Source organism: Agelaius tricolor, unplaced genomic scaffold (genome assembly GCF_023055355.1).
Source record: "Agelaius tricolor isolate 1412-34295 unplaced genomic scaffold, bAgeTri1.0.p SCAF_8, whole genome shotgun sequence".
NCBI lineage: Eukaryota > Metazoa > Chordata > Aves > Passeriformes > Icteridae > Agelaius > Agelaius tricolor.
Genome location: NW_027269268.1, coordinates 38,216,852 through 38,242,132, shown reverse-complemented (window position 1 = coordinate 38,242,132; position 25,281 = coordinate 38,216,852). Strand labels below are relative to the sequence as shown.

The 25,281-nt window shown below is 37.8% G+C and overlaps 2 protein-coding genes across 3 annotated transcripts in view; both read right to left on the bottom strand.

Moving 5' to 3' along the window:
• Positions 1-1,031: 1,031 nt before the first annotated feature.
• On the bottom strand, positions 1,032-20,999 carry LOC139592475 (tyrosine-protein kinase TXK-like). 2 transcript variants are annotated; one of them, XM_071432440.1, is made up of 15 exons: positions 20,933-20,999; positions 15,053-15,104; positions 14,732-14,834; positions 14,334-14,542; positions 13,263-13,325; positions 12,597-12,651; positions 11,695-11,774; positions 10,228-10,355; positions 8,970-9,044; positions 7,863-8,034; positions 6,946-7,162; positions 5,951-6,015; positions 3,863-3,981; positions 3,234-3,391; positions 1,032-1,924 (listed from the first exon to the last, which is right to left on the bottom strand). In XM_071432440.1, the coding sequence occupies exons 1-15, from the start codon at positions 20,946-20,948 to the stop codon at positions 1,856-1,858; spliced, it is 1,581 nt and encodes a 526-aa protein (XP_071288541.1). In that variant the 5' UTR covers positions 20,949-20,999; the 3' UTR covers positions 1,032-1,855. The 2 variants fall into 2 exon arrangements, with proteins under 2 accessions (XP_071288541.1, XP_071288542.1); XM_071432441.1 differs by having other exon boundaries at positions 14,334-14,539.
• A 2,405-nt stretch (positions 21,000-23,404) lies between these two features.
• TEC (tec protein tyrosine kinase) overlaps positions 23,405-25,281 on the bottom strand; it is a 43,635-nt gene continuing 41,758 nt past the window's right edge. Inside the window, exons 16-18 of the mRNA XM_071432439.1 lie at positions 25,058-25,176; positions 24,549-24,706; positions 23,405-23,894 (exon numbers count right to left, since the gene is read on the bottom strand). Coding sequence (XP_071288540.1) covers positions 23,817-23,894; positions 24,549-24,706; positions 25,058-25,176 — 355 coding nt within the window. The 3' untranslated portion in view covers positions 23,405-23,816. The remainder of the gene's footprint in view (positions 23,895-24,548; positions 24,707-25,057; positions 25,177-25,281) is intronic.

Sequence of the window (25,281 nt, the reverse complement as noted above, 5' to 3'; positions counted from 1 at the left end):
GAGAGAGCTTGAATTTCACATTGGTAGTGCATCATCTGCTGAAAAGCTTTGTACTTCTGTGGTCTGGGCATAAACTGTGGTGAGCTCCATGTGTGTACCGTGTTGTTGTCTCAGTCTTGGCTGAGAGGGAGCAGAGCCAGGACAGCTGACCTGAAGTGGGCAAGGGAATATTTTGTACCGTAGAATGTCATGATCAATGTATAACCTGGGGGGGAGAGGGAGGGAAGTTGGCTGGGGGTTGCTGGTTATTGCCTGTGGATGGGCTGAGCATCAGTCAGCAGGGAGCGAGCATTGGTACTGAGCATCACTGGCTTCTCTTGGGTTCTATTCCTCTCTCTTTCTCCTTTTAATTGCTATTACTATTGTTACATTTTACTTTGCTTCAGCTGATAACCTGTTCTTATCTCACCCACAAGTTTTACTTTCTGACTCCCTGTCCCACCAGGGCAGAGGCAGTGAGCAAGCACTGCATGGTACTGTTGCCAGCTGGGGTTAAACCACAACAGTTATTAAACCACAACAGACTGCATTCAGTCATAGGTCTGATAAAGGGCTGAATGCTCATAAATATATTGATTATGAATGTAAACAGTGACATCAATTCTTCTGGGAAATTACATGAAATAATGAGAATATCATGGTTTGCTTGATGCAGAAATACCTTAGAAGTGTGTTTGAAGGTACTCCCAAATGTTCAAACACTGAGAATAATGATTTCCTTTCCCAAGGGTTGATAACTATCAAAATACTATTACAGTAAAGATGACTGATTACTGCCAGGACAATATTTGATTATGAGATACCATCATCCTTCAGAAATTCCAAACTTTGTGGGGTTTTCTATATTTAATTTTAATGTTACAGTTAGTTTTTATATTTGGAAATAAAAATTAAACTGTGACTCAGTTTGTGACAAAAATTAATTTGAACTCATTCGTAATCTAGCATGTTTTACATACTCTGTCTACAAAGCCCTAAAACTAAATATTGTGATGTACTTACCTATAAATAATTCACAATGCAATCACATATTTCCAAGAACATATTTATTTGCAATGATCTATTTTGTTTTAAATAATTATGAATTCCATCTACCTTTCTTTCTCTACCACATATTTGTGTTGACCACAGTTAAGATTTAAAATTAAAAGTGAATAATAACATAAGAAGTAGGGATACAGACATGTCCATGTAAGGTAAGGTATCATAGGTACTGTCAGGTTCCAGTTTTAACTTGCCCATGAAGCATCCTGGCCATTTGCAAGGGCAGGGCTGAGGCACTACTTGTCCAAGTAGGGGATCCAGGCACACGTGTGGGCACTGCTCCAGTAGTCAGTCACTTGGCTGGCTGTCCCTTGGACAGAGCCCTGCTCTGCTTCTCCAGGGCTGGATGCTCTGCAGTGCACAAGGACTTGCCTTTAAAAGTGACCTAGCCAGAGCTTCTCAGAGCTTCTTCCATCATTTTTGCTCTGTATCTGGGGAATCAGTATTCCCCAGTGCATGAGTCATAGTAAGTATAAATAATGTAATACTGATGCAAGAATTAGTGTAACTCTGAACAAAAGAATTAATAAAAATATCTATAAGGTGAGTAGGCTTGGTTACTGCTTTTCAGACAGATTTTTCTCCCTAACCATGAAAAGAAAGCCTTGAGAGTCCCAAACCAGTGTCCTGGAGTATCTTTCTCAAAAAAGATAAACTGTGCCAAGACCAAACAGCTGCTTCAATACGCAGGATGCTGGTACTGTGATTTAGGTAGAGACCTCTCTAAAAGGTTGAAGTTTTCTGTACCAGCTTCATTAGTGGCATGCTTAATGGTAACCTTTCAGGAAATACATTGGTATAAAATCTGTGATTATGTCATCTCTGTTAGATCTCTGAGGGTCTCTGTTAACTCTGCAAAAGCAGGACGTCCTTCAGGTTTCTGAAAAGAAAAGCAGAGGATAAACTTGTGTTAGCAGATTGGTTGTTTACAGTACCAGACTTCAGAAATTGGATATGAGTACATATGAGATAACACTTAAAAATTACATTTAATTTTATTAATAAAGATTAACAAAATCAAGTTTGTAATTTTAGAGAAAAAGAAAAATCTGTTATTCATGACACCAGCAGCATGAGCACAGACATTTGTAAAAAGATTCCTGAAATTTCTTTATACTTGTTTCAATTCTGGAGCAGAAATCTTATGGAATTTCTCCCTGGTAGGTCTATGGAAAGCCCTACCAGTCAGGAAAACATGGTGCTCAGGAATGCTTCCTGTGTTTTTGAAAAAGGATCTTCACTGCTATATGATTTGAAATGCTGCAGCTCAGTATGGAACAAACTCCTGTCTGGTGGCAGACAGGAAAGAGAACTTCCCCAAGACCTCTCCACTGGCTGGCACCCCAATGGGTGTTTGCAGTAAGCAGGCAAGCTGGATGCAATTTAGATTTCCATCTCTTAAGCTTTTTTTTTTTTTTTTTAACTCAGGATTTAAAAATTTTATTCAGAGGAGTAAGGTGGGAGATAAAGGAGGCAATGGTAGCAACAAGATTCCCCAGCTACTCGCTGTGTATGCCTGCACATTTACATGAAAAAATTGCACACAAAGCTCTTCTGAAAGGACTTTTAACCTAAAATAAAGATTCATTTCTCCTAGAAACTAGAGAAGAAGGGCCTTTAAGGGATTAATCAGATGGAGAAGTTGAGGAAATCAGTGTTTTGTTACCAATACCGGAGGTAATAGGTGCTAGACAAATGGTGAAAGAACATGAAGTACTAAATCAGCTTAGAGAGGGTGAAAGAGGTGCAGCCTTGGAGCTGTACTGATGTACAGATATACCAATATACACTTGAAAAAGGGGTTTCAAAATCTACATTTAGTGGGCATATCCACTTTGTATATGAATGAGTTATCATCCAGAGCAGATCTAGAGAAAGCCATGAACAATACAAAGGCATGAAAAAGGTATCACATTGCACCCAGCAGAGAAACAGGACAGCATATTCCAACCAGAGATGCTCTAGACCTATTGTACTGATAGTGTGCTTTATATTTCTTGGCTGCAATAGTCAAAAGAAGCAGAAGCTTGTAAACTTCGGTGTGATTTGTGAAAAACATACTTGGAGATGCCGAGAATGCCACAGATGTGAAATAAGGATTTAATGCCTTGGCTTTTAAGATTGCTCTTATATCCATGTTAAAAATTAAGAGCAAAGTAATACCTCAGGGAAAAAAAAGGGAAACAAACCTCATGCCAGCAGCTGTACATGACTTTGTACACAGGATGTGATGCTAAATGTGGTCGATAAAGTCGGTTACCCTGAGAAATCTCACGGACAACTTCAGCATTTGACTTGGTTTCAAAAGGCATTTTGCCTTCTGTGAAAACTTCCCACATCAGTACACCTAGAAGTGACCAAAATAGGTTTAGGATAAAACAAAAGATGCCAAATCCACAAGCTTTTAACAAAATTAGGAGAATAAAAAACACTCCTGATTTTTCTGTGTTGAAAAATGAATGTGTTGAGAAATGAATCAAAATACAGGCAACCTGAGCTGAATGAAGGATACAACCCAAACAATTTTCAACTAATATAATTCTGCTCTCTTTTAACTCAGCTAAGGTAATGGTCCATGAAACTCAGATGAATGTGTTTGGCTAATGAGGACTCATCAGAAATGCACATTTTGGTCAAAATCTACTTTTTAGGTGCAGAACCTTCCAAATGAAAAGTCCGCTTGTCCAATATAAGCAAACTTTGAAAAATGGGAAGGACTGAAGCTTCAGTTAGGTAGCATGGGTAAAAATTTACACTTTCCTAAATCACATCAGTAGTTTTAGGGAAGTATGGTTGCCCTTTCACCTAATCAACTCACCAAATGACCAGACATCGGATTTGCTGCTATATTTTTTGAAATGAAAGACTTCAGGAGATGACCATTTGACTGGAAACTTGGCACCTGAAGAGCTGATATATTCATCATCAATGACATACCTGAAGAATAAGAGGAAACCACATATATTTGAATGAGTGGCATTTCCACAAATGGTTTAGAATTCCAGAAAAACAGTATCAATTTGGGAACAAAATTATATCACTATTTTAGTATAAAATGCACACACACAAAAAAACCCCATAGCTATGCACTTAAAGACATTTTTGTCTAAATGAATGATTTGGATTATTCATCAGAATTATGTCAGAATAAAACATTTTGATACAAGCATAAGAGGGATAGGATAGTTATTATTGTCATCTTTTGGGTGTATATTAATAAGACACACCACTTCACCATGGGCAGGAAAATCAGCAGCAATAAATAATTACTCTTTTTTAAAAAGGATCCACCTTTTCCACCATTTGTTCTACCAAATAAGACTCCTGCTGTCCATCTTCACAGATGCCGTATCAGGGACATTGTTACCAAAGCAACACACAAAGAAATGTTCATCACATTCAAGACAGCAGTTCCTGTAGGTGCACTAAAGTAATTGTTTTTCCCCAAGTTTATAGGAGCTGACCTCCCAGATAAAATGAAATTATTTGCCTAAGGCAGGCATTTATAGGGCAACTTTTTAAATTACTACTAGGCTGACCCAAACATCCTTATGAACTCTGGGCACATTTTCCAAGTATTAATGTTCCTGAGCAGATCACAGATGTGCAGTACATGTTTATTCTCAGGGAAAGCATAAAGGTATTTTTTTTAAGCACCTTTTAAAAGAGGTCACATTGAAATAAGTAATCTTTTTGCCTTACTTTCTCATTTTGGTGCAGGCACAGAAACACAGGAAGCTATTGAATAAGGAACATATGAAATAACAGTATAAAATAGCCTGTAATAGCAGTTGTGTGAGCTCTGAATAATTAGGTTTTTGTGTTCCCATCACTTCTTCACAGCTTCCCCAGGATAGTGAATCCTAGAGCCAGACTTTGTGGCCACAGTGAGCCTTTCAGGTCCATTATTCTTAGGCTGGAGCCTGACAGCCACCTTGGTCTTACTGTATTTTCTCATTCATTTGGATGAGTCCAGTACCCTAATACTGGCCTTTCCCTTTTGGGGAGCAATACAACCATGGTACAGGATAGCCCTTTGAAAAACAAGTCCTTAGCTATAAACTGCTAGGATATTATAAGCCTGAGGTTAGAAATAGGAGGCAGAACTGAAGGAGCATGGCTGTGCTGACCTAACGACTCGCAGCCACAAGTGTCACCACAACCTTCTGTCAGAGCCACTGTCTGTCTTTCAAGCTCATCTGCCTCCTAATGCTAACCCACAGAAAAACCAGCCAGTAAAGCACAAAAGTGGAGGACTTTGTGCTGGGCTTGCAAGAGGAAAGAAGAAAGAAGACATCCCCTTTGGGCAGCATTCAGTCGTTTGGCCAGCTCAGCTGTGTTCTCTGAGCAAAGTCTGTGAGGCTAGAGCTATGTTTCTCAGGCTGGTGCTTGTCAGAGTTGAGAGTGCTCTCTTTCCTCACTTTGGCTGGTTCTAAGCAGAAAAACCACTTCCCTGCTAGAGCAGCATGTGTCACTTCCTACCCACATGGTCCTCCCTGCATCCTGCCTCACCTACTCAGCTACCGCTGCCTCCAGAGGCCAGCACCAGCTCCCAGTTCTGTCCCAGTAACTTTCTGACCTCCATCCTGCTCAGCAAAGCTGGGGAACTTCTTTCTTCAGGATTCTGGCTGTCCTGTGCACTCTGGGCATTTCTCTGTCCATAAACACCTCTGAAGTTTACCTGGCACTTTGTTTACCTATCTTGCACTCACCAAGAGCAAGAGGAGGACAGGATATCCAGTTCATGGTACAGTGGTTAAACAACCTTACAATTTTCATCAGCATTCAAAAATTACCCACAGTGGGATTCCCCAAACCAGTGAAGCAAGCAGTGAGGATAACTAAAGATCATACTGCAGCTGTCTGAGAATAGGTGCTCACAAAACTTTTGTCAGTGGCCTCGTACCTTGCCATGCCAAAGTCAGATACTTTAACCACGTGCTCTTCATTGACTAAACAGTTTCTTGCAGCCTGGGGAAAATGAGAGAAACATATCTGAAATCTGTGCTAAAGATTTTTAAGAGAAATACAGCAGCTGATTATATTTGCTCTAGCTCGTGCTGTTTATATCTGAAAGGAGATTAGTGTATTGGTCAAAAATATTAATGAATTTTTGAGTCAGGGAACATATTTCACTATTGTGTAGTTACACATACATAGCACCTAGCAACTTATATGCTTGTAGTATGAGTTGCAATATGTTTACATATTTTTAATAGTGAAAGACTTAGGTTGCAGAGTCTAATGATCTAACCAGATATTTTCCTGAACATCAACACTAGGGACAATCAGTGTAAATTTTAAAATTTGTTTTGTGATGTTTTCATTACAGAAATCAGGAACCTTCTGGTGATTTTCAAGATTTTACATTTCTTCATGCAACTAGGTAGGAGAGGAGGAAGATTTCCTCTTTACATCCAAATGTGAGCATTGAAAAAGTATCAAGGAGTAAAGAAACAAACTCCTTTCCTCTAATTACCTGCCTATGGGCAGAAAAGCCACTCATATATCCCAGCATTAATGAATTGCTGTAGAGAGCCAAAAAAAAATAGATAGAAAAATATTTCAATTTTTAAAAATTCTCATTGTTGCTGACCTTTTGAATGCTGTGATTTTGGTTGTGTTCTAAGCACTTTCACATTGAGATATCATAATACCAGGTAGTTCCATGTCAATATCCTAATTTTCTCTGACCTCTTAAGGGGTGTTTCCAATGGACAAAGTTCTCTCAAGTGGTTTTTTGAGCTGTCTATGGCAAAACAACAGCTGAAATTTTGGTTTTGCCTTGTTAGATCCTTCAGGGCTTAAGTCTTACAGGGTACATAGTGCCCCATAAAATGCAACAGCACATTCTCTACTGCAAATATTTGATAAGAACCTCAAAAAACCTGTTGTACATACCAAATCACGGTGAATAAAGCTGTTTCTTTCCAGATATTCCATCCCTTCACAAACGTCCTGGCACATGCTCAGGAGAACGTCTCTGCCGAGTTTCCCCCGCCTTTGCCGCAGGTAACTGAGCAGGCAACCATTTTCCATGAATTCAGTCACAACATAGAGGGGTTTGTGATGTGTGCACACTCCATAAAGCTGGACCAGCTTTGGGTGGGAGAGTTTCCTGTTTAAAATCACATTTTAGACAGGCTAATATTTGTTCTTGGCAGGTAACTAAACCTTTGATTCTCGTGATGGCTTTGAAAAAAATTGTTACTACTTGATAAAGAATTTCCTATTCAGCTGTTCTCAGAGTTCTCCCAGTACTTAGCACTTTTCTCTCTACAACTTCCTACAAAAAGCTCACTCTGTGAACTCATAATTCTTCACCAGTTGTATAAATGCAGTGAATGCAAAGCTTGATTTGGTCGCTGCAAAATGGAAAGGTCCAGCTACACTTGGTTTGCAGGCAGGCGCCTTGACCCTGCAAGGGTTCATCTCTTCTGGGCTTTGCCAAGACCTCATGTGGATACTTCCCTAATTTGAAAATTTGCAGATATGGTAATACAGTTTCTCAAAAGCTTTAGTTGGATAGAAGCTCTGCTAGTGTTCCTGAGGCACTGAGGTATGGATTAAAGAATAGTTGTAGGAGCACATTTACATTTTACCAGAACATTTATTCCCCATTGAGCTCCATAGTACAAAGCATGCACACTCTAAAGAAAGAGTCTGGGCATAGGAAGCACCTGCATCAGCTTGGTTCAGACCTTTATGTCAGCCTTTCTGTCCCATACAATCACCATTCTCATCAAACTGCTTTGTTTGTTTGAAATGGAATTAGGTTATACTTCTTGGTAAACAGACAGAATAGCTTTTGTACTTACATCATCAGTTTGGCCTCCTCTATGAAATCATCTTCAGACATTGCACCTTCATTGATTGTTTTGATGGCAACCTTGATAGTCTCTTTCCATTTACCAAGATAAACAACTCCAAACTGCCCACGCCCAAGTTCTTTCAGTAACAGCAGTTCAGATGGGTTTAATCCCCACTCCTCTGTAAAAGCAACCCAAAATTGCAGGAGAGTCAGGCCAGCTTTCCTGAGCCATGCTGCAGGAGACACGCCTTGCTGATGGCAGTTAATGAGCACTGCAAAGCATCACACTTGTTCATCAGCTATAGCATGAGTTTTAAATATCTGAAAATTTTCACTGACTCATATATGTTTAAATATAAATGCTATTTTACAGCTTAAAGAATGTGATTGGGAATTTTGCTTAATGTAGGAATGTCTGAGGCTTGAAGATAAGGCAAGTGTTTAGCTTTGATTACACATGAGAACTTTTTTGGCACTATGATGTGTGATGTTTTTAGCTCCAAACCAGTTCCAGATGGATTGTATAGCTATACAAATAGTCACTGGCCACCTTTATTGTAATAACTACAATAGCTCACCCCTTCAGAAATATTAAGCCATGAGATTCATGGGAACATGAAAGATACTCAGTTTTGAAGGTTCCTATTGTCTAATAGATGGTATGAGATTCCCAATCTATATACACAAACCTGGGATTTATTGTTTGCTTGTTTTAATACCACATAAGATTCCATTCTTATTTCTAAAACCTGCAGAACTGACAAAGAAAATCTTCTCCATTAATAGTATTAATTTCAGGTTTCAATTTTGGTTTCCTAAGCATTTATGTAAATCAAATAGCCTTTCAAAAGCTATTAAATGTCTATTTGAGTCTTAGGTTTGCTTAGAAAAGTCCAAATAGCTCTGAATGCACTGGTGGTTGTAACAGAAGCACAACAGTCACAGAAGCAGCTGAGTCAGGTGTCTCATTTGGTACTGACACCTTACACTGTTTATGTGTTTAGTATTACCAAAGAATTTCACAGATAATTAATTATTAAGCTGGGTGAATAAGAGCTAAATTCTTGCCTCAGCAGATAGCTAAATCTCCTTCAAAAGAAGATTAAAAATTTACCATAACTCAATCCTGCGTTTTCTGGTGAGGTGCATCCATCTGATCCCACTGGATGTCGGAGACGTGTGATAAGACCTGTCGGGGACAAAGCCACAATATTCTGCTGACAAATTACCTAATTTTAAAATATGCTATATCATACCTCTTCTCAAACAAAACTACTTGGAATCTGATGTAAATGTCTTATTTCTTTAAGTTATTTTTGCCTATAAAACACTAGACAAAACAGATAAAACACTTTTTGCTCATATAAAACACTAGAGCGAGAAGAAATGGAGAAAAACTATTTAATAAGGGCCTGACTACAAAAGTATTTCTACTTTCATAAAGCCAACAGTAATACTCTTGCTTTTTTGTACCATGATAGTGAGCTTTAATGAACTCACAAAAAACTGTATCACTGACCTAAGCAGGGTCTGCAAGCATGACTTCCCAGGTTTGAAATATTTTTTGTGGCTGTCATTTATTTTGTTTGCATTCATAAACCAAGAGTCCTAGTGAATACATCCTTCACTAAGGACTCCCTGAGTTCATTGATTCTTCCCACTACTACTTTTAGGGCCAATTCTGCTACAAATGTTTGCTACAATTCTCCTCCCTCCAGAAAAAGGCTCTGTCCATTCCCATGTCTTCCTCTCTAGTGCAAAGGATCTCCATGTGTTTTCCCATCTTCCCTCATTCAGAGTAAAACAATTTTATATTGTATTAAAATGATGGGAAGAACCAAGGTGAAGGATATTTTTCATGCTAAAAATTACAAAAATCTGCCATCAGCCAACAGTTAGAGATATCTAACCCTGGTAAGCTGAAAGTCAGTGTTAGAGAGTCCTTGTGAGCACAAGGACTAATTCTGCCCTTGATTGTTTGTGTTATGGGTTGGGTTTTTTTCAAAATCGGTAGAAGGCTGCCTGCTGATGCACAGCATAGCTCCTGCTTTTATTAGATTGCATGATGCTGGTCCTTGTCATAGACAAAGAAAGAATTATGATCAAATTTCACCCAAGTCCCATTCAGTCAAATGTGAACCAGGAGAATACAGGGCAGCCTTTTATTTTTGCTAAACTCATTTAATACATGTAGGCAAGTTTGGTAGTTTCACTTCCCCCACAGTATATGCACATGACAGCTATAAGTTTGGCAGAAAGAATCAAGGCATATTTGAATTAGCATTGAATTAGCATTAAAAACACTTGTGTCAGATTTTATAAGGAAGCTATTAGAAAAAGATGTAAAACCATTATCAGCTCACATGCATTACCTGCTGCATTGTGTTGATGATACTCGATGAGCTCAGGAATGGATGAGAAGACATAATTTTCTGCTACATAATATTGTCCTGAGTGATTTTGTTTAATTTGATAATGTAGAATATTTCCATTATGACTTCTGAAATCAACAAAGCATTAGAATTTTCAGTAAAAATAATTTATACTATAAATCTGCTTAAATTTCACTATGAAAACAGAAAAATCTGAAAACTTGGGACACAGTTCTCAGCTGAGAATGGCTGTGTCTTGCTGGGACACTGTTTCAAGAGAAAAAAAAAAAGACTTTTGTTGCCAAAGTATTTTTTTACCCCTGTATCAATGCATTCATAAGAAATAGCCACAGTGTTTAAGAATTGCTTCTCCTCATTTAACATTCATTTGAACACAATATCTTGAAATTAAAATGTTACAAATTACCTGCATTTTCTTCCAAAAAACTTAAACACATATTCATGTATAGCATGAGATTAAATTTTTAGTTCCACTTCTTCAAAGGGTCTTCATTGGAGCTTTTATTTGACACCTTTGTTTTTCTGTATTTCTTCTCATTATCTGTCTTTTTTGTTTTCTGTGTATTTTGCTGTCTGCTTATCCCTGCTTTCTGTGACACTCAAAATTAAGCAATTAAGTCTGCATTTCAGACTGGTGGTTGCTGAAGGTTAGTACTCCAAATTGTGGACACAGCAAGCAGAGTTCAGAATACAGAGACATTATACAGTCTGCATTACTGAGTCATTGTCAGAAACACTACTGAGCCTACAGAAATTGTGAGCCTGACCCCAGCACAGGGATGGTGGGGAAGGCTGGCCCCAGATTTCCAAGGCGGGAATGGAAGGAGGGAGGAAGAGGGTGGATGTAACAGCAATGCCTTAGCTGCTCTCACCTCTGGCTTGCTGTAAGAAGAAGAGAAGGAAAGCAGACACAGTTGATACAGGGGGATGTGGGAGGGCTGAAGAAAAGGGTATGAGACAGCTTGAAATAGGTTAAGTCAGTTCTGTAGGTCATTGCTCCTGATATGGGCAAGTGTGAATCCTGTGGCTGTTGTCCAGCAAAAGTAAGATTGCACAGTAGGGGTGAGATGATTTTGGGAGACAAACAAGTGAAGTTTGAGCACAGAAGTGTCTGGGATGGATTTACAGTGCACAGAGATGTGGAGAAAGGAAACAGTTTGGTGCAGTGGCCAAAGGCTGTGGCATGGTGTCCACAGCAGATCACTTGAGAATTCCAGTGAGTGCAGGTAATCCTGTCTTGCCAGGACCTTTGCACACTGACTCCCAGATCCACCACCCCCCTTGATCTTGTCTGCACACAGGGTGATCAACTCTGCATGAACAGCATCCCTGTGGTCCCCTGCTCCTGTGCACTGCATGTCCAACCTATCCCATTATTCTGAGGAGTCTGGAGGAAGCTTTTCCATCACCACTTGATTGAGACCCTGACCATTCAGAGGAACTCACCCCTTAGCCCGTGAATACATGGACAGCGTAAGAAGACCCTGCCGGCTTGAATCCCTGACAACAAAGGCACCTTCTTTGGGCTGAAAAGAAATCCAAGTAGAGTTATTTTATGCTTTTGAGCTTCAGTAATGCTCCCTTGAGACAGGACTTGCAGCTGATTACCAAATTCTGTAGAATACCTATGACTATTTGGGAGGAAGATCAAGAAGTGGAGAACAGGAATGGATAGCCAGGTACACAGCAGAGCAAAATAAACCAAGAGAAAATAATAAGTGCCAGGAAACTTTAAGATATAAGTAATTTAGCTGAATTATACTCTTCAGTGTGAGGTAGTGAAAATGCTTCAATTTATTAAAAAATCAAATTGTACAAATCACTAGGAAAAAAACTCCAGTTAAAACATTTTTTTTTCTGAGATGTTCTTCCTTGATCTTTCTTGCCCTAGGCCTGAGCAAAGATCCAATGAGTTTGACTGAGTTAGGCACTTTGGTAACTGACAGGGGGTAGAATGCAATGTGGATTGTTTGCTCTCTATTTAAGGAAGATGCAGTGGTTTGTTAAATTCTGCTAAACTTGGAGCTAATTAGCTAACTACATGGATTTCAGTTTTTAATGTCTAATGTAACAGACAAGCACAGTAAGGCACATAATTTGATTTATCTGGCATGGAAAATCTACATAGAATTTGCTGGGGCTACAACTTAAAGCTTTGTGAAGTCTGGATAGTCTGCACTTTACACTTATACCAGCAAGTCTTTTCCTTTTAAGGTAGAAATCTTAAAATGTACTTTTCTCTCTTACAGAATACCAAAGAGATTTTGATTTGACTGTGATAATGCTCCTGATGCCTCTACTGATAGGTATTTTTCAGTACTGTTAGCTCTATGTGTAAGCTGAATTACCTTCTGGTGCAAAAGAAGTTCGGCCTGGCTTCTGTTCATGTTTCTGCAGTACCACCTGCAACAAGGACATAGCCTATCCTTAATTTCAGACAGTAAAAATGAATGTTTGCTTTGTTTCACAGTTTAGTAGTTGCATTATTCCAAGTCAAAAAAATGTTTAGAACTATCATTGTATATGAATATATCTTAATTTGGAATGATTTTATTAGACTTTTTTTTAGAACTTTTTGGCCCCAATTTACTGTGACTAAATATTAGCTCAAAAAAAAGAAGAAAAAAATTATGCCAAAATGTGATGAAATTTACAGTCCTGGATAATGTGTCAAGTCTTTCTTCTCTACAATTTTTCAGAATTTTAATCTTCTCTCCAGTAATTAAATTTTATAGTAGTTGGAATTAGCTACATGATCACAACAGGCAAAGATCAGAATACAGAAATATTATGCATTGAGTCTACAGAAACAGGAAAAATCTGGATTCTGACACTATGATTCATGTACATTAATGTTAATTCATTTTAAGAGTAATGTTTTGTATTAAAAAAAAGAAAGCTTTTGATAAACATGTTCATGTCTAATAAAAATGTGAAGGCTCAAACATTAAAATGTATTTCTGCAATCCATTTTTAAAAGTAAAAGCCCAATTATAATTTTCAAAGGTACTTACTTGTATGTTTCTAAATTGCTTTTCTTCTCTGTAACATAGTTGCTGGGAATTAGACCTTCATTCCTGAAACAACATATTGGGGATAATAATATAGTATGGTGTAAAAGATAAGTAGGATTAAGATATACATCATCCTTTTGTTGAATTACAAGGATACCTTATCCTGGGGGCTATGTTGCTGGATAGTGAATTCCAGCATTAGAACTGAATAAAAATTTGAGTCCTTTCATCCCAGGCACAACCTTTTTGTCCCATGACTGTGGATTGCTACTCAGATGAAAAAGGTAGATGGTACAGGCTGAGATTTAGGAAAAAAAAAAATTTCTTCTGAACCAAAAGCCACCATCTTTTATTTCTGGCCTATAAAACCTCCTATATGAAGAAATACAAAGTGTGTGCTTGCTTGTGCGTTCAAAATAGTTGTCAGTATACTTTTGCTGAAAACATAAGTTGAGAAAAAGCATTTAAAATATTTAAAGGACAAATCTGAAGGGAAAGGAGATGGTTATAATATAACATACAACCATTCCCAATATCAGAGTACAGGATATACTGAAGATAATGCAAGGGAGAAAGGGGAACAACACAAAACAAACATAAGTGTGAAAAAGATTCTAATTGAAGTTATCGAGTTCTCTAAAATAACCAGGTATTTTGGGGAAGAGGTTATGTTTCAGGTATGTCTTCATAATCTCTGTGGTTTCATAAAGTTTTTATACATCCATGCTCCATTGTAGAGCATTTGGAATATGGAAAGCTGGATTTTCACATGGCCCAGAGCCCAGTGATTCACATGGTCTTCAAACACCCTTATGTGGCTCAGGAACTTACTGAGTGTAGGGCTTAACTCTGAATTCCCAACAGATTCTAATTCCCTGTGCATTTCTGGGGTGCCAAGCCCTGCTGAAAGTCTGCCCAGTCATCCTGTGTGCCTCACATATAGTTGAACAATTTCAAGCCTGTTCCTGAATAGTCCCATAAATCTCATTCTATCTACCCACTTTTGCACAGCTTGCTTTAGGCTTTTTACTTTCTGTGAAGGGAGATTGAAATAGATGCCCTCTCTCTTACCCATGTTGGTCTCTTGCCTTCCACCAGAGGGGATCATACTGTTCCAGGATGATGTATTCTTCTGATTTCTTGAGAGGTAAATCTAAAGGCCCTCTAGCAAAGAAGTCATAGAGTGCAATAACTCTGGGTTTGTCCGTGTAGTCTTCAAAGGCCTCAGGAGGCAGAGGAGGTAATGGCTTGTCCTTAAACTGTAATTGTCTCTTGTGCTGCTGAAAAATCAAATTATTTTTCATAACTAGACTTTTCTCTCTAGTATAGATTGCTTAGTTGCTCTTACTCTGTAATTTTTATGCAACAAAGAACTTTATATGCTCAAGAGCTAGTTACTCCCCTGCTTATTCTGGTGCTGAGCCAGTGTGTGTCAATTCTCTCTTTTCACCTGCCAAAATGTTACTTACCCCACACTTCCAAATAGATTCATAGGAAACATCTGGTTGTGAGGCAGAGTATTGGGTCACCAGGACAGTGTCAGGGTCCAGGTTCACTTTTGTTCTCATTTCCCTGATTTTGAAAAACATGAAGCATTGGTGTGAATGCCTACCTGTAAACATCCACATAAAAATATCCATGGCCATACATGCCTTCCTTCATTAGGGATATGCAGAGTACAGTGTCTTTAAACTTCCACATATTTGCTCTTCTACTGCAAATAGAGGGACTTTAAGAAGTCCTTTATGTGTAGATATTTAATTACTGAAAAGTTTAAGCATTTCACATACCTTTCTTGCACTGAGCAGCAGCAGCAGCAGAAAACAGACTGGATGGTGTGATCTGTGAACAAGAACAATTTCCATATTTTCAGTGTTCCTGTTTGTTTGCTCACAAAACTTACAGAATTAAGGACTATCCTATGTGCTTACACCCACTGTTAGCTCTGTCTTGCTGTGAGATATCTAGCAAATCATTGCAGCTGAATTTGCAGCCACCAGAACAAGCAGATCTTTCCTACCACTGGCTTCCTTACAATGTTTTGGCAATCATGAGGCTATATGTATGAGCTAAATCAGCTCACTAAATCAGCAAAAATAAATAATAAAAAAGATACATTTTCAGCCAAATTCATACCAATTTAACTGATTACACCACCCTGCACAAGCTCTACCTAGTGCAGTGATGGGGATGAGAATCTTGTCAGGGACAGGAGGTAGAGAACTGTCCCCTTCAGCACTGACATAATTTTTAGATTATTCAAGCCCAATACAAAACCACGTTTGTATGACAAGCTTTTCCTTATTTTGAGATTTATTAAAGGAGCCACACTATATTAACTCCTCTGAATTAATACTGATTTTCCTGTTTCTGTTGCAGCCATTAATATAATAAATGAACTAGCCTAGGTTTGAAGTGCAGAGAGAATATGTTCTTTACACTTGCATGTCAAGGGGCTGATAACCCTTCTTTATAGAATTGTTTCTAAAATCCAAAATGCATTGGATACGTCATCACAGACATCAAAAATTTAGAGAGAAACCAATCGAATCTATCTTGTATGCAGAAGACAGGATATGATATTAAATATGTTGGAAGGCATTAAGAAGATTTGAGTGAAGTAAATAAATGGTTGACACTTGGTCCACTCCTACCTAGGCTGCAATGTACCTTCCCCAGTTTGTGTTCCCAGAACAGATTGAGCTAAGCTGCAGCAGTTATGGCCCTGTACTCTTTCCCTCTCCACCTCATCTCACCTCATCTCATCTCAAACTGAGCAAGACAGGATGCTAAAAGGGCAGGTACTCCCTTTTTACTGGGTCAGATCCCTGAAGTGTCACCACTGGGCAGGTGGGAGGGCAGCAGCAGCACCTGCAGGACAGACTCAGGTTCTTTTAAGAAGCATGACAGTCAGGGATGGAGAGACAAGGTTCCCCTCATATTCAGCAGCACTAACACAAAATAAACTTTATATCCCACTATAATGTGTCCTATTTTTCTCTGCCACAGATGTCATAGTTTGCAAAGAGGCCTCAGATTTTTATTTGAAATAGACTTCCCAAGGTCTCAGAATTTTGCTGCTTTGTATTTCATATGATATTTCTTTGTGCAGTCCCACCTGTTCCTTCCACATTATTTGTTTTGCCCTCATGGAACTTTTGCATTGCTGATCCTAATGACTTAACCCAGCCTGGAATAAATAGGATGTCCCTTCTGGTGTCCTGTGAGACTTTTTGCCACTGCCTATGACCAACTGAAAGCCAAATGTGGTAAGAGTATGAATATTAGCATTCAAACAATTAAGCAACCTTACCACATAATGAAAATGTAGTTATTTTCCCCATGAAGGTACACAGTATAGCAAATCTTGTGCTAATAAAAGAAGTGAGAATGTTGGATGTCCAAATGATAAGACCAAATCTAGTTCTTAGTTGGAAGACCCCTGTCTCATAAGTGGCTTGCTTAGACTGTCTTGAAAGTCATGATGAAGTTTCCCTTAGAGGCTGTTGAATCCTGTGAAGAATCTATTGTGTGGGAAATGGATGACCTGACAGTAATCAGAAGACACCATCAATTGTTTGATAAAAGTTTCCAGTGACAGCTGTGGAAAATGCAGCAAATAAAAATACCCAAAGCAGCTGACAGCAACAATTCTCTTCAAAGCAGCCAGGCTAAAAAGTCTGAACTGTCAATGAAGTTCATTTGCTGCATAATTGTCCAGTGTACATTGAATTGTCCCTTGGCCATTTAAACCTGCCTTATAAATAGTGAACACTATGGGTGAAGAAATACTTGGGTTTCTTTTATTTCAGCCAGTGACATGAAGTTTAATCAATGTCTATAAAGCATGTCATTACTTGCAAATAGGAACATGATATTTGAAAACCTGTTTCTTCTCATTGAACCATCTAGTCTAATTAAATACATTATTTCTCTTCAGTTTATTTGCTCTCCATGTAAAACATTTACAATAAATAGTTAGAAAGAGCATTGCAGAATTTCTTTGTAACACTAGAATAATCTTCTAATTAGATTTTAAAGATTTGCCTGTTAGCTTGAAAACGAGGGGTTCAGACAGATGCCATAGATGTGTAATTCTGTCTTGTTTTCTTTATGAGCCCAGTAATTTGAGTATATTTATAGTGTAAGGTCAGGAATCCTTTTTGCCTTCAGTGAATCTCAGACTTGTTTTGTTAATGGATGATTTTTATGTCTGACCCTCTCCTTTTACTGTGCTAAAAGCTATTAGTAATAAATGACTGTATGTGACATTTTAGAAAATACCCTAAGCATATATGATATTGAATGTTTATCCTCTTGTCCTATCCATAAAACCACAGAAAACTTATAGGCTGAAGTTGTAATGGTGGTGTTTCATCCTGGGACATGTGCTTCATTTGGTGAGCAATTTTTCCAAGGACAGTGTGTGTAACCTAATAAAGATGACAAAACAGGAGATGATAAATTCTGCAGACAGTTAATTAAGGCTCAGATTAGATTAAGGCCATGGATCAGACAAGACCACATTGAACTGAATTGCAGGATCTGGAGGAGCAGCACAAACTTTGCACAGTTCTACCAAAGTTTAGTTGTCCTCATTCACTCCATTGAAGCATTTTAAGTGTGAAATCACAGCCTATCAATCCAGCAGATATCATCCTAAAGCAGATAATTTCCAGTTCTTTGAGAATTAATTTGTCTTTATACATCTTTTCTCAGAAACCTCAGTCACTTCTGAAATTCTTTTGTCCCTGCATTACTCCTAGAGTATTTGTGGAATTAATTCAATAGAAATTAGTGCAAGTCCAAATTAATGCAGTGCAAACTGTACATTTCTGGTAGGAAATTTGCCAAGGCTGCAAGGAAACATTATCAAAGCCCATAGAAAAAGGCCTTCAGCTCTGCAGAGCTAAGTCCTGCTTTAGTTAAATTGACTTAAGGCCAAAAGCTTTGACCTGATGGCTTGGAATTTCAGTTCTCAAGCAAAGACTCATGTCCTGATCTATATTTTATATCTTTCCTGGTCATTGGTAAGCTTCTTGAACTACACTTTTCACTCCCAATTAAATTCATATTTATTAAGTTCAAAACTTACTTCAGAAAGTAGGCCCAAACTGTGATGCTGTTTTAGAAAGACTTGGCCAACACTACAGATAGGGAAAGCTTTGATACACTGAGTGAATAATTTAACTTGCTCTCCTTGTGGCCAAGGGAGATGCTGACACTGAGGGCTGCACGGCAGTGCGCGCTGTCTTGCAGCAGGAAGATGGCATTTCCTGCCTGACACTTCTCACCCCCACATGCACTCTCTCATGTCTTGTGCTCTTCCTTCCTTTCTCTTTTCTCAACACCCATCAGAAAAACTAAGAAAGAATTATAATACTTAAACTCCTATATTCCAATTTTTTAAAAGCTATAATTTAAAATACAAATACATTGATAACAGAATTTACTCATTTAAACCATTTCTTCCTGATTATCCCTTCTGCTAGATCCCTGAAATCAGTGGAACAATTCTGATTTCCTTTGATTTTTCACCAAGGGCATTTTCCTAAGCAAAACACTGAATTTGTCAAGGAACGTTAGAGTCACGTATTAGCTGGCCTAGATCCCCTGGTCCCCAGCTCAAGTAACCACACTGAAGAGTTCATAATTTAAAGATTAGTCACAGATGGTATCACTGAGAGTTGTGCTTCAGCAAGGAAATCACACTTTGGATTCCATATTTGGAAGAGAACAGAGAGACCAGTTAGATTTGCCATGTAATGAATTACAAACTGCTTGGACAGGACACAGGAAAGAAATACAGGCTAAGAGGAAGAAATAGTCCATAATCTTTAACAGTAAATTAATTTTGAAGTATGTTAAAATAAAGTACTTATAGAGCCAACAATTATTTTAGATTCCACTTCTCTGTTTCCTACCTAACCAAAAAGCTTCCCATAAATTAAAAACAATAAAAAAAAGTAATCAAATCTTGCTTCTTTTAAATCCATACCAAGGAAGATTTCTCCAGCATCCACAGCCCCATTAAATCTTCCAGCTCACATTCACTTGAGTTCTATCACAACATAAGCTATGCACACATGTTGCTTTGATCCTCAGGGTACATCATGATGGAACAACTAAATTCACTAGTTTAAAACCTAGGTTTAAATTAAACAAGAAGAGTATTTGAGGTGTTGAATCTAGAACTTGCCATCTTCCTTCTTCAACTGTATAGAGAATTTTTCATTTCTGCCATTTTTGATGAAAGCTCGCTACCTTAGACAAAGTTATTTAACACAGGAACAAACAAATACAGTGTATTTCACTGCTAATGTCTTTTTCTTTCTGGAAATGAGCAGTTTAGGAGGAAGACACTTGTTTATAAAGCAGTGTCACATTATCTCCCTGATGACAGGCAAGCAAGCACAAATCCCAACATTAGCAAGAACCATGACAGTTCTGTACATCAGACCTATTAGGATGTTCTGTTTCAAAACAAGAAATAACCACAGCACGAGAAGCATGTGGCTAAAGTAAAAACACTAGGAAAGTGGTGTTGAAGCTAAACTGACAAATATTCAGCCTAAAAATGTGCAGCTGACATTTTGATAACCAACTTTTGAGTCCTGGAAATAAGTTTATCTGTGCACAACAGAGCAGATGGGATGCAAGAGGAAGAAGAAAAAGATGGGTCAGCTGTCAGGAACAGCCATTCGCTTAAGCAGCTTAAAGAGAGTCTCATGAGAAGAGAGGAGGTAGAGTGAAAACACATCATGGCCTGATACAGTCCCACAACACCCAGAGTACACTTTGGGTTGATAATGTTGTCTGTATACATGGCAAATTCACACATATATTTGCAATCTTCCTCCCATCCTCAGTTGTTACTCACTGTAAATGGCAGCTTTAGGAAAGTAACATCAAAGACAAAAGCAACAAGTTAGAAATTATTTTTTATCATTTCCATTTTATAACTTTGCTATTTCACCATTTTCTTCATTTGAGAAGAAAATCCCTTTTTCTGAATCAGCTTCCCAAAGTGCTACTAACACTGAAGACACTCCAGTCCACATCTAAGGTTTGCACTCTTCCACCATTTTTTGCTAGAAGCTCTTGCTCTTGCAATGGAGCAGAAGATTAACTGTGTTCAACACTACAAACTCAGCTTCACCCACCTTTGCTGTAACACAGTGTGCCTCCTGGTCTGGTCTGTCAGTTTTCAACATTACTACAAAAATCAATAACCTGGTAGAAAGTCACAGTATAGTTTGCTTCTAAAATAACTTTAAAATACAAGCTTTCAGGTTTAGATGTGTGCAAGCTGAGGCTTCCTGTCTTTCCTGTGAGTTAACTCTACTCTGGAGGAAGGACAGGTTTAGTTCTACCAAACTCTCTATCCATGTCCAGGTCTATGCAGTTCACAAGTTTAAGAACAGTATTTGGAAACATCTCCCTATCTATATGTAAAATCAGTTGCTTTGCTAAATCTGATACAATCTATTAATATTTGTGTGTTAATTTTGAAAGTCAAAACAAGCAGTCTTAACAGAGATCCCCTTAGCAGTGCAAGAGAAAGTAGATTGATATTTTTATGGCAATATTTAAATACTTCATTTGCTAAGCACACTGCTTTTGCACAAAACAAAACTACAACATCAAAATATGCAGCCAGCTTTACTTACAGGTAGAAAGAATCATGTCTGGTTATCCGTTTATATTAAAATGAAAATGCAAACCTCCCTTCATCAGCTGTGCCAGTAAAACAGCCCAAACTGAGCTCTTTCCTCTGATATGAAGCATGGTAAACCACAAATATTGCTTGACCACGCCTACTCACTTTTTATTTAAAAAAAAAAAGACCCAAACAGAGTAGAAGGAGAAAAAATGGTCTAGTATCAAACATTTTATAGAAAAAAAACTTATTAAACTGTTACCACTAGGTCTAACTATTTCTTTTAAAAAAAGTAAAAAACCCACAGCAGATATAAATCACAGAATGGTTTTGTTCAAATGGATTTTTGACCCCAACATTTGACTGAATTCAGTTATAATAAAAATGGGAGAAAGGGCTGAAGTTGCTCAAGGATGACTGAGCTCATCCAGAAGTAAGGATGCTACAGCATTACAACCTGCCTTTGAAGATTCCAGGAGAGTCAGCAACACAGCTGCCTCCAGAGGAGTTCTGATCCTTTCTAAAATTAACCACCTAAGGCTACATTAAATAAAAAAAATTAATTCATCTAGAAACTGGGTGTCTCAGAGTTCCTGACATCCTAAGTATCAACCCCAATACCAAGTAGGCAGAAATTATCTTCAGGTTCTGGGAAGAGGCAGGTGAAAGAGTCAGATTCAAAGCACCCATCTCACTGAGAAAACTGCTGCCAAACCTCCACACAATTAGGGTGTGTTTTATAATATAAATTAATGATAAATAATTAATTATTGCAAAGAAATAGGCTTAAGGTTCATTGCAAGCAATTAATCTGATTTTCCTAAGCTTCATTTGGATTTTAAGAGAAACATTATCACTTATTACATGACGTGTTGTTGAAAGAGTTAGCAGCACCATACTTTGGAGGATCCTAAGAGAAAGTGAGGTTCAAAGGAGCAGTTAGGGAAGGAAAGATGTGCTTGGCTTACCTTAAATGTTCCACATTGCTTTTTTTCCACTACTTTTTCTACCAGGTAGAGTAGAAATGCCTAGATTTTCCCTTTCAACAATACTTGCTGTTGGTATTGATTGGAGAGTGGTTTTGGACTCAGCAATTTGACAAGTTAGTTTGCATGGTTGGAATAATCTCTGAGACTTTGTCATGAAGGAAATAGGCATTTGAACCTTTCTGGCAGCCTGTAGCTTTTCAATAGAATAGCATCAGAAAAGGAAAGCACTTCTCCCAAGAAAGAGGAGGCTTCCTCCTTTTGAACATAAAGGCAAACATTAAGCAAAGCAGTGTGGGAATCTAAACATCTCTAAAATTGATTACTCCATGCAATGTATTAAGCTAACTATGGTTGCCCTTAAGAACTTCATTGAAAATTAAATTCATCGTACTTCTCTCTGACTACTTGCAAAAAAAACTTTTGGTGCAATCTATTTGCTATTATATGTGGCACAACAGCACAAGTAGCAACAGAAAATGAAAAATTTTAATAGAGCTCCTTAGAAAGTGACTACAGTGAAACAGGAGTACAAATAGTCCTCATATGCACTGCTACAAAGTGAGGTTAACTGAAGTAGGCTTCAGTAAGACTGTGGAGATGTTAGCCTCCAGCAGTGGGGACAGGGCATGTAACTTCCAAGGAGAGTTCAGGTAATGCTGAACATTTCATCATGGCCAAATTCATTTAAATATGTATTCATTCTACCATATACATATCTATAAAAAAAGAGAGAGAGTGTATGTATACACACCAAAGTGTATATATATATATATATATATATGTACATATCTGTATATTCATATATACATGCACTACCAAAATGCCATATTCATGTGAACAATTAGTTGACTGATGATGCATTGACAGTAAATTATAGGCTACAAATTAGTTGGTTCCAAACAATAGTTAACATTCAGTTTATTTACACACACATGCAGTATGATATCTTCTGTCATGAACTGAAAGGTTAGATCACTGTATGTACAGACAACAGACAGAAACATGAGCCCTCCTTAAACACATTTGAGAATTTCTTTCATTTACAGCTCCTTGTATAGAATTGTGTGTTTAAGCGCAGGAAGGAAAATTTTTGCCTGAACATTTCAAGAAAAAAAAACCCCACTTTATATAAATAAATGCATTCAATTTATATATTTACAGTACATACAGCATATAAATAATTTTCTAATTGATCCAAAACATGGTACTATGGTTCACTCACAGCCAGTTGTGAATCTTGGACTTATTTTTCATTAGTAACATGAAGACTAAGCATGGGAGATCTCTGGTAAGCCAACTTTACAATGACTCTAGGCATACCATGGCTCATGAAGCACAGCTTTTAGAGTGTTGTGCTAAACTGAGCTGGCAACAACTTACTATGTGCAAATGAAAGAGGTGCATTTCATCTTCTTGATTAACACCCATCAACCAAGAAAAAGAACGTTTCTGGAGAATCTCTGGAAACATTTCAGTGTCAGTAAAAAGCTATTTATAGATACCTTCCATTTTTAAGCATGCAAATCACTACTAATGCTACTGCCCATGTAAGGAGAAACCCAGAAACGTGGACTGTATGTACATGGACCCAACCCACTAAATACAAACGAGGCTCCTGGCCTCTGGCCACATTTTCTCCCTCCATTAAGAGTGAACTTTACAGCTATGCTGACTGTTCAGAGATAATACAGAGATTGCTAATATTGCTGAAGATACTGTGCTCATTTCCCAACATAATGGAAAATTCTCCTTGTCCTGGAGTGCATCAGATATTACAGGTTCCCCGCATTGCTTATTTAGCAGCATCCAACAGCTTACAGGATCAAGTTCTTAAAAAGAAACTATGACGGCACATATCTCTGGTAAGTGCCTTATTTTCTCTGCTTGTGCTGCTGTTGCCTTTTTTCAAAAAGCATCTTCGCCCTCTGCTATGTCAATGATTGCATGAAGCAACTCTTCAAAAGTCGGGCGTTCCTCTGGTTTCTAAAAATAAAAAGCATGCACAGATGTTATCAGAAATCAATAAAGTTGTGTTGATTTTGATAAATTACTGGACATATCATCATTCTTTGGTGAGGAATTTAGCATTTCATTAAGTATTAAATGTAAAAATATTTCCTTGTCTGGATTTTGGCATGTGCCACTTAATCTCAGTAAGCAACAATTTTCTTTATGCTTTGAAAAAGGCATAAATAGGTGTAGCTGGACTACACTCTTTATATAATTCATTATTTTGCATAGTTTTACATCTTTTTATTTTTCTTCCCCATTCCTACTCTTCCCCAATGAACTGCTCCAATCTTTCTTTATGCAAGTTGTTCATGCTCCTAAGAATTCTGGGTGTCATTTGCTGATGCCTCTTTTAAATCAACTTTATTTTCTTACCTCTGAAATGAGAAATAATTTAATTTTGTTACTAAATGCCTTCACATACTTAATCTGACCGTTCATTTATTTCATAGAAATTTCTTCAATGTTTTGTCTTATCAGAGCTCTAGTTCAGTTGCACATGAATAGCTGAGAGACCTGGATGCATTCAGAACACTGCTCTAGAGAAAATAACTGCTGTTTCTAGATCAACCTTTATTTCAATTCAAAGACCAAAAAAAATTTAAATATATGTATATGAATACATACCTCCTGCCAGCACATCATCATCATTTCATACATCTGCTTACAGGCCAGTTTGGGCCGATACAAGCGATGTCCTTGGCTAACCATTGTTACCACTTCATAGTTGGAGCTTTTTTCAAAAGGCATTTTTCCTTCTGTATATACTTCCCACATTAAAACACCTGGGGGGGAAAAAAAAAGAAAATAAATAACTTCTTAAACATATGTGTTCATTAAACATGTGTGTTTATTTTGAGCCCTGGACTCAGGCTTTCTGATAGATAAATAGTTTTATATCCATATTCTAGACACTTTTCACATGTGTCATCACTGAAAATGTGTTATTCTAGTAGCATGGGGTTTAATGAATAACAGAACTAAATGTGTCTCTGGAACTTTATCACTAATAAAATCATGGCAAATGATTTCTCCGAGCTTCTTCTCAGATGTTTGAATCCTTCCCAATAACCAGAGCTTAACTGCTACTGATAAAATATAAAAAAAACGCTTTCATTCTATGATGAATATCTTACCAAATGACCAGACATCTGACTTGCTGCTGAATCGGCTGTAATTAAAGACTTCTGGGGGACACCATTTCACAGGAAATTTAGCCCCTGAAGAACTTGTGTATTGGTCATCAAGGACATACCTAAAAAAACCCCACAAAAAAACAAAACAAAAACACCACCACAAAAAAAAAAAAGAACAAAAAAAAAAAAAAGAACAAAAAAGAAAGGAGAGACAAGGAGAGACA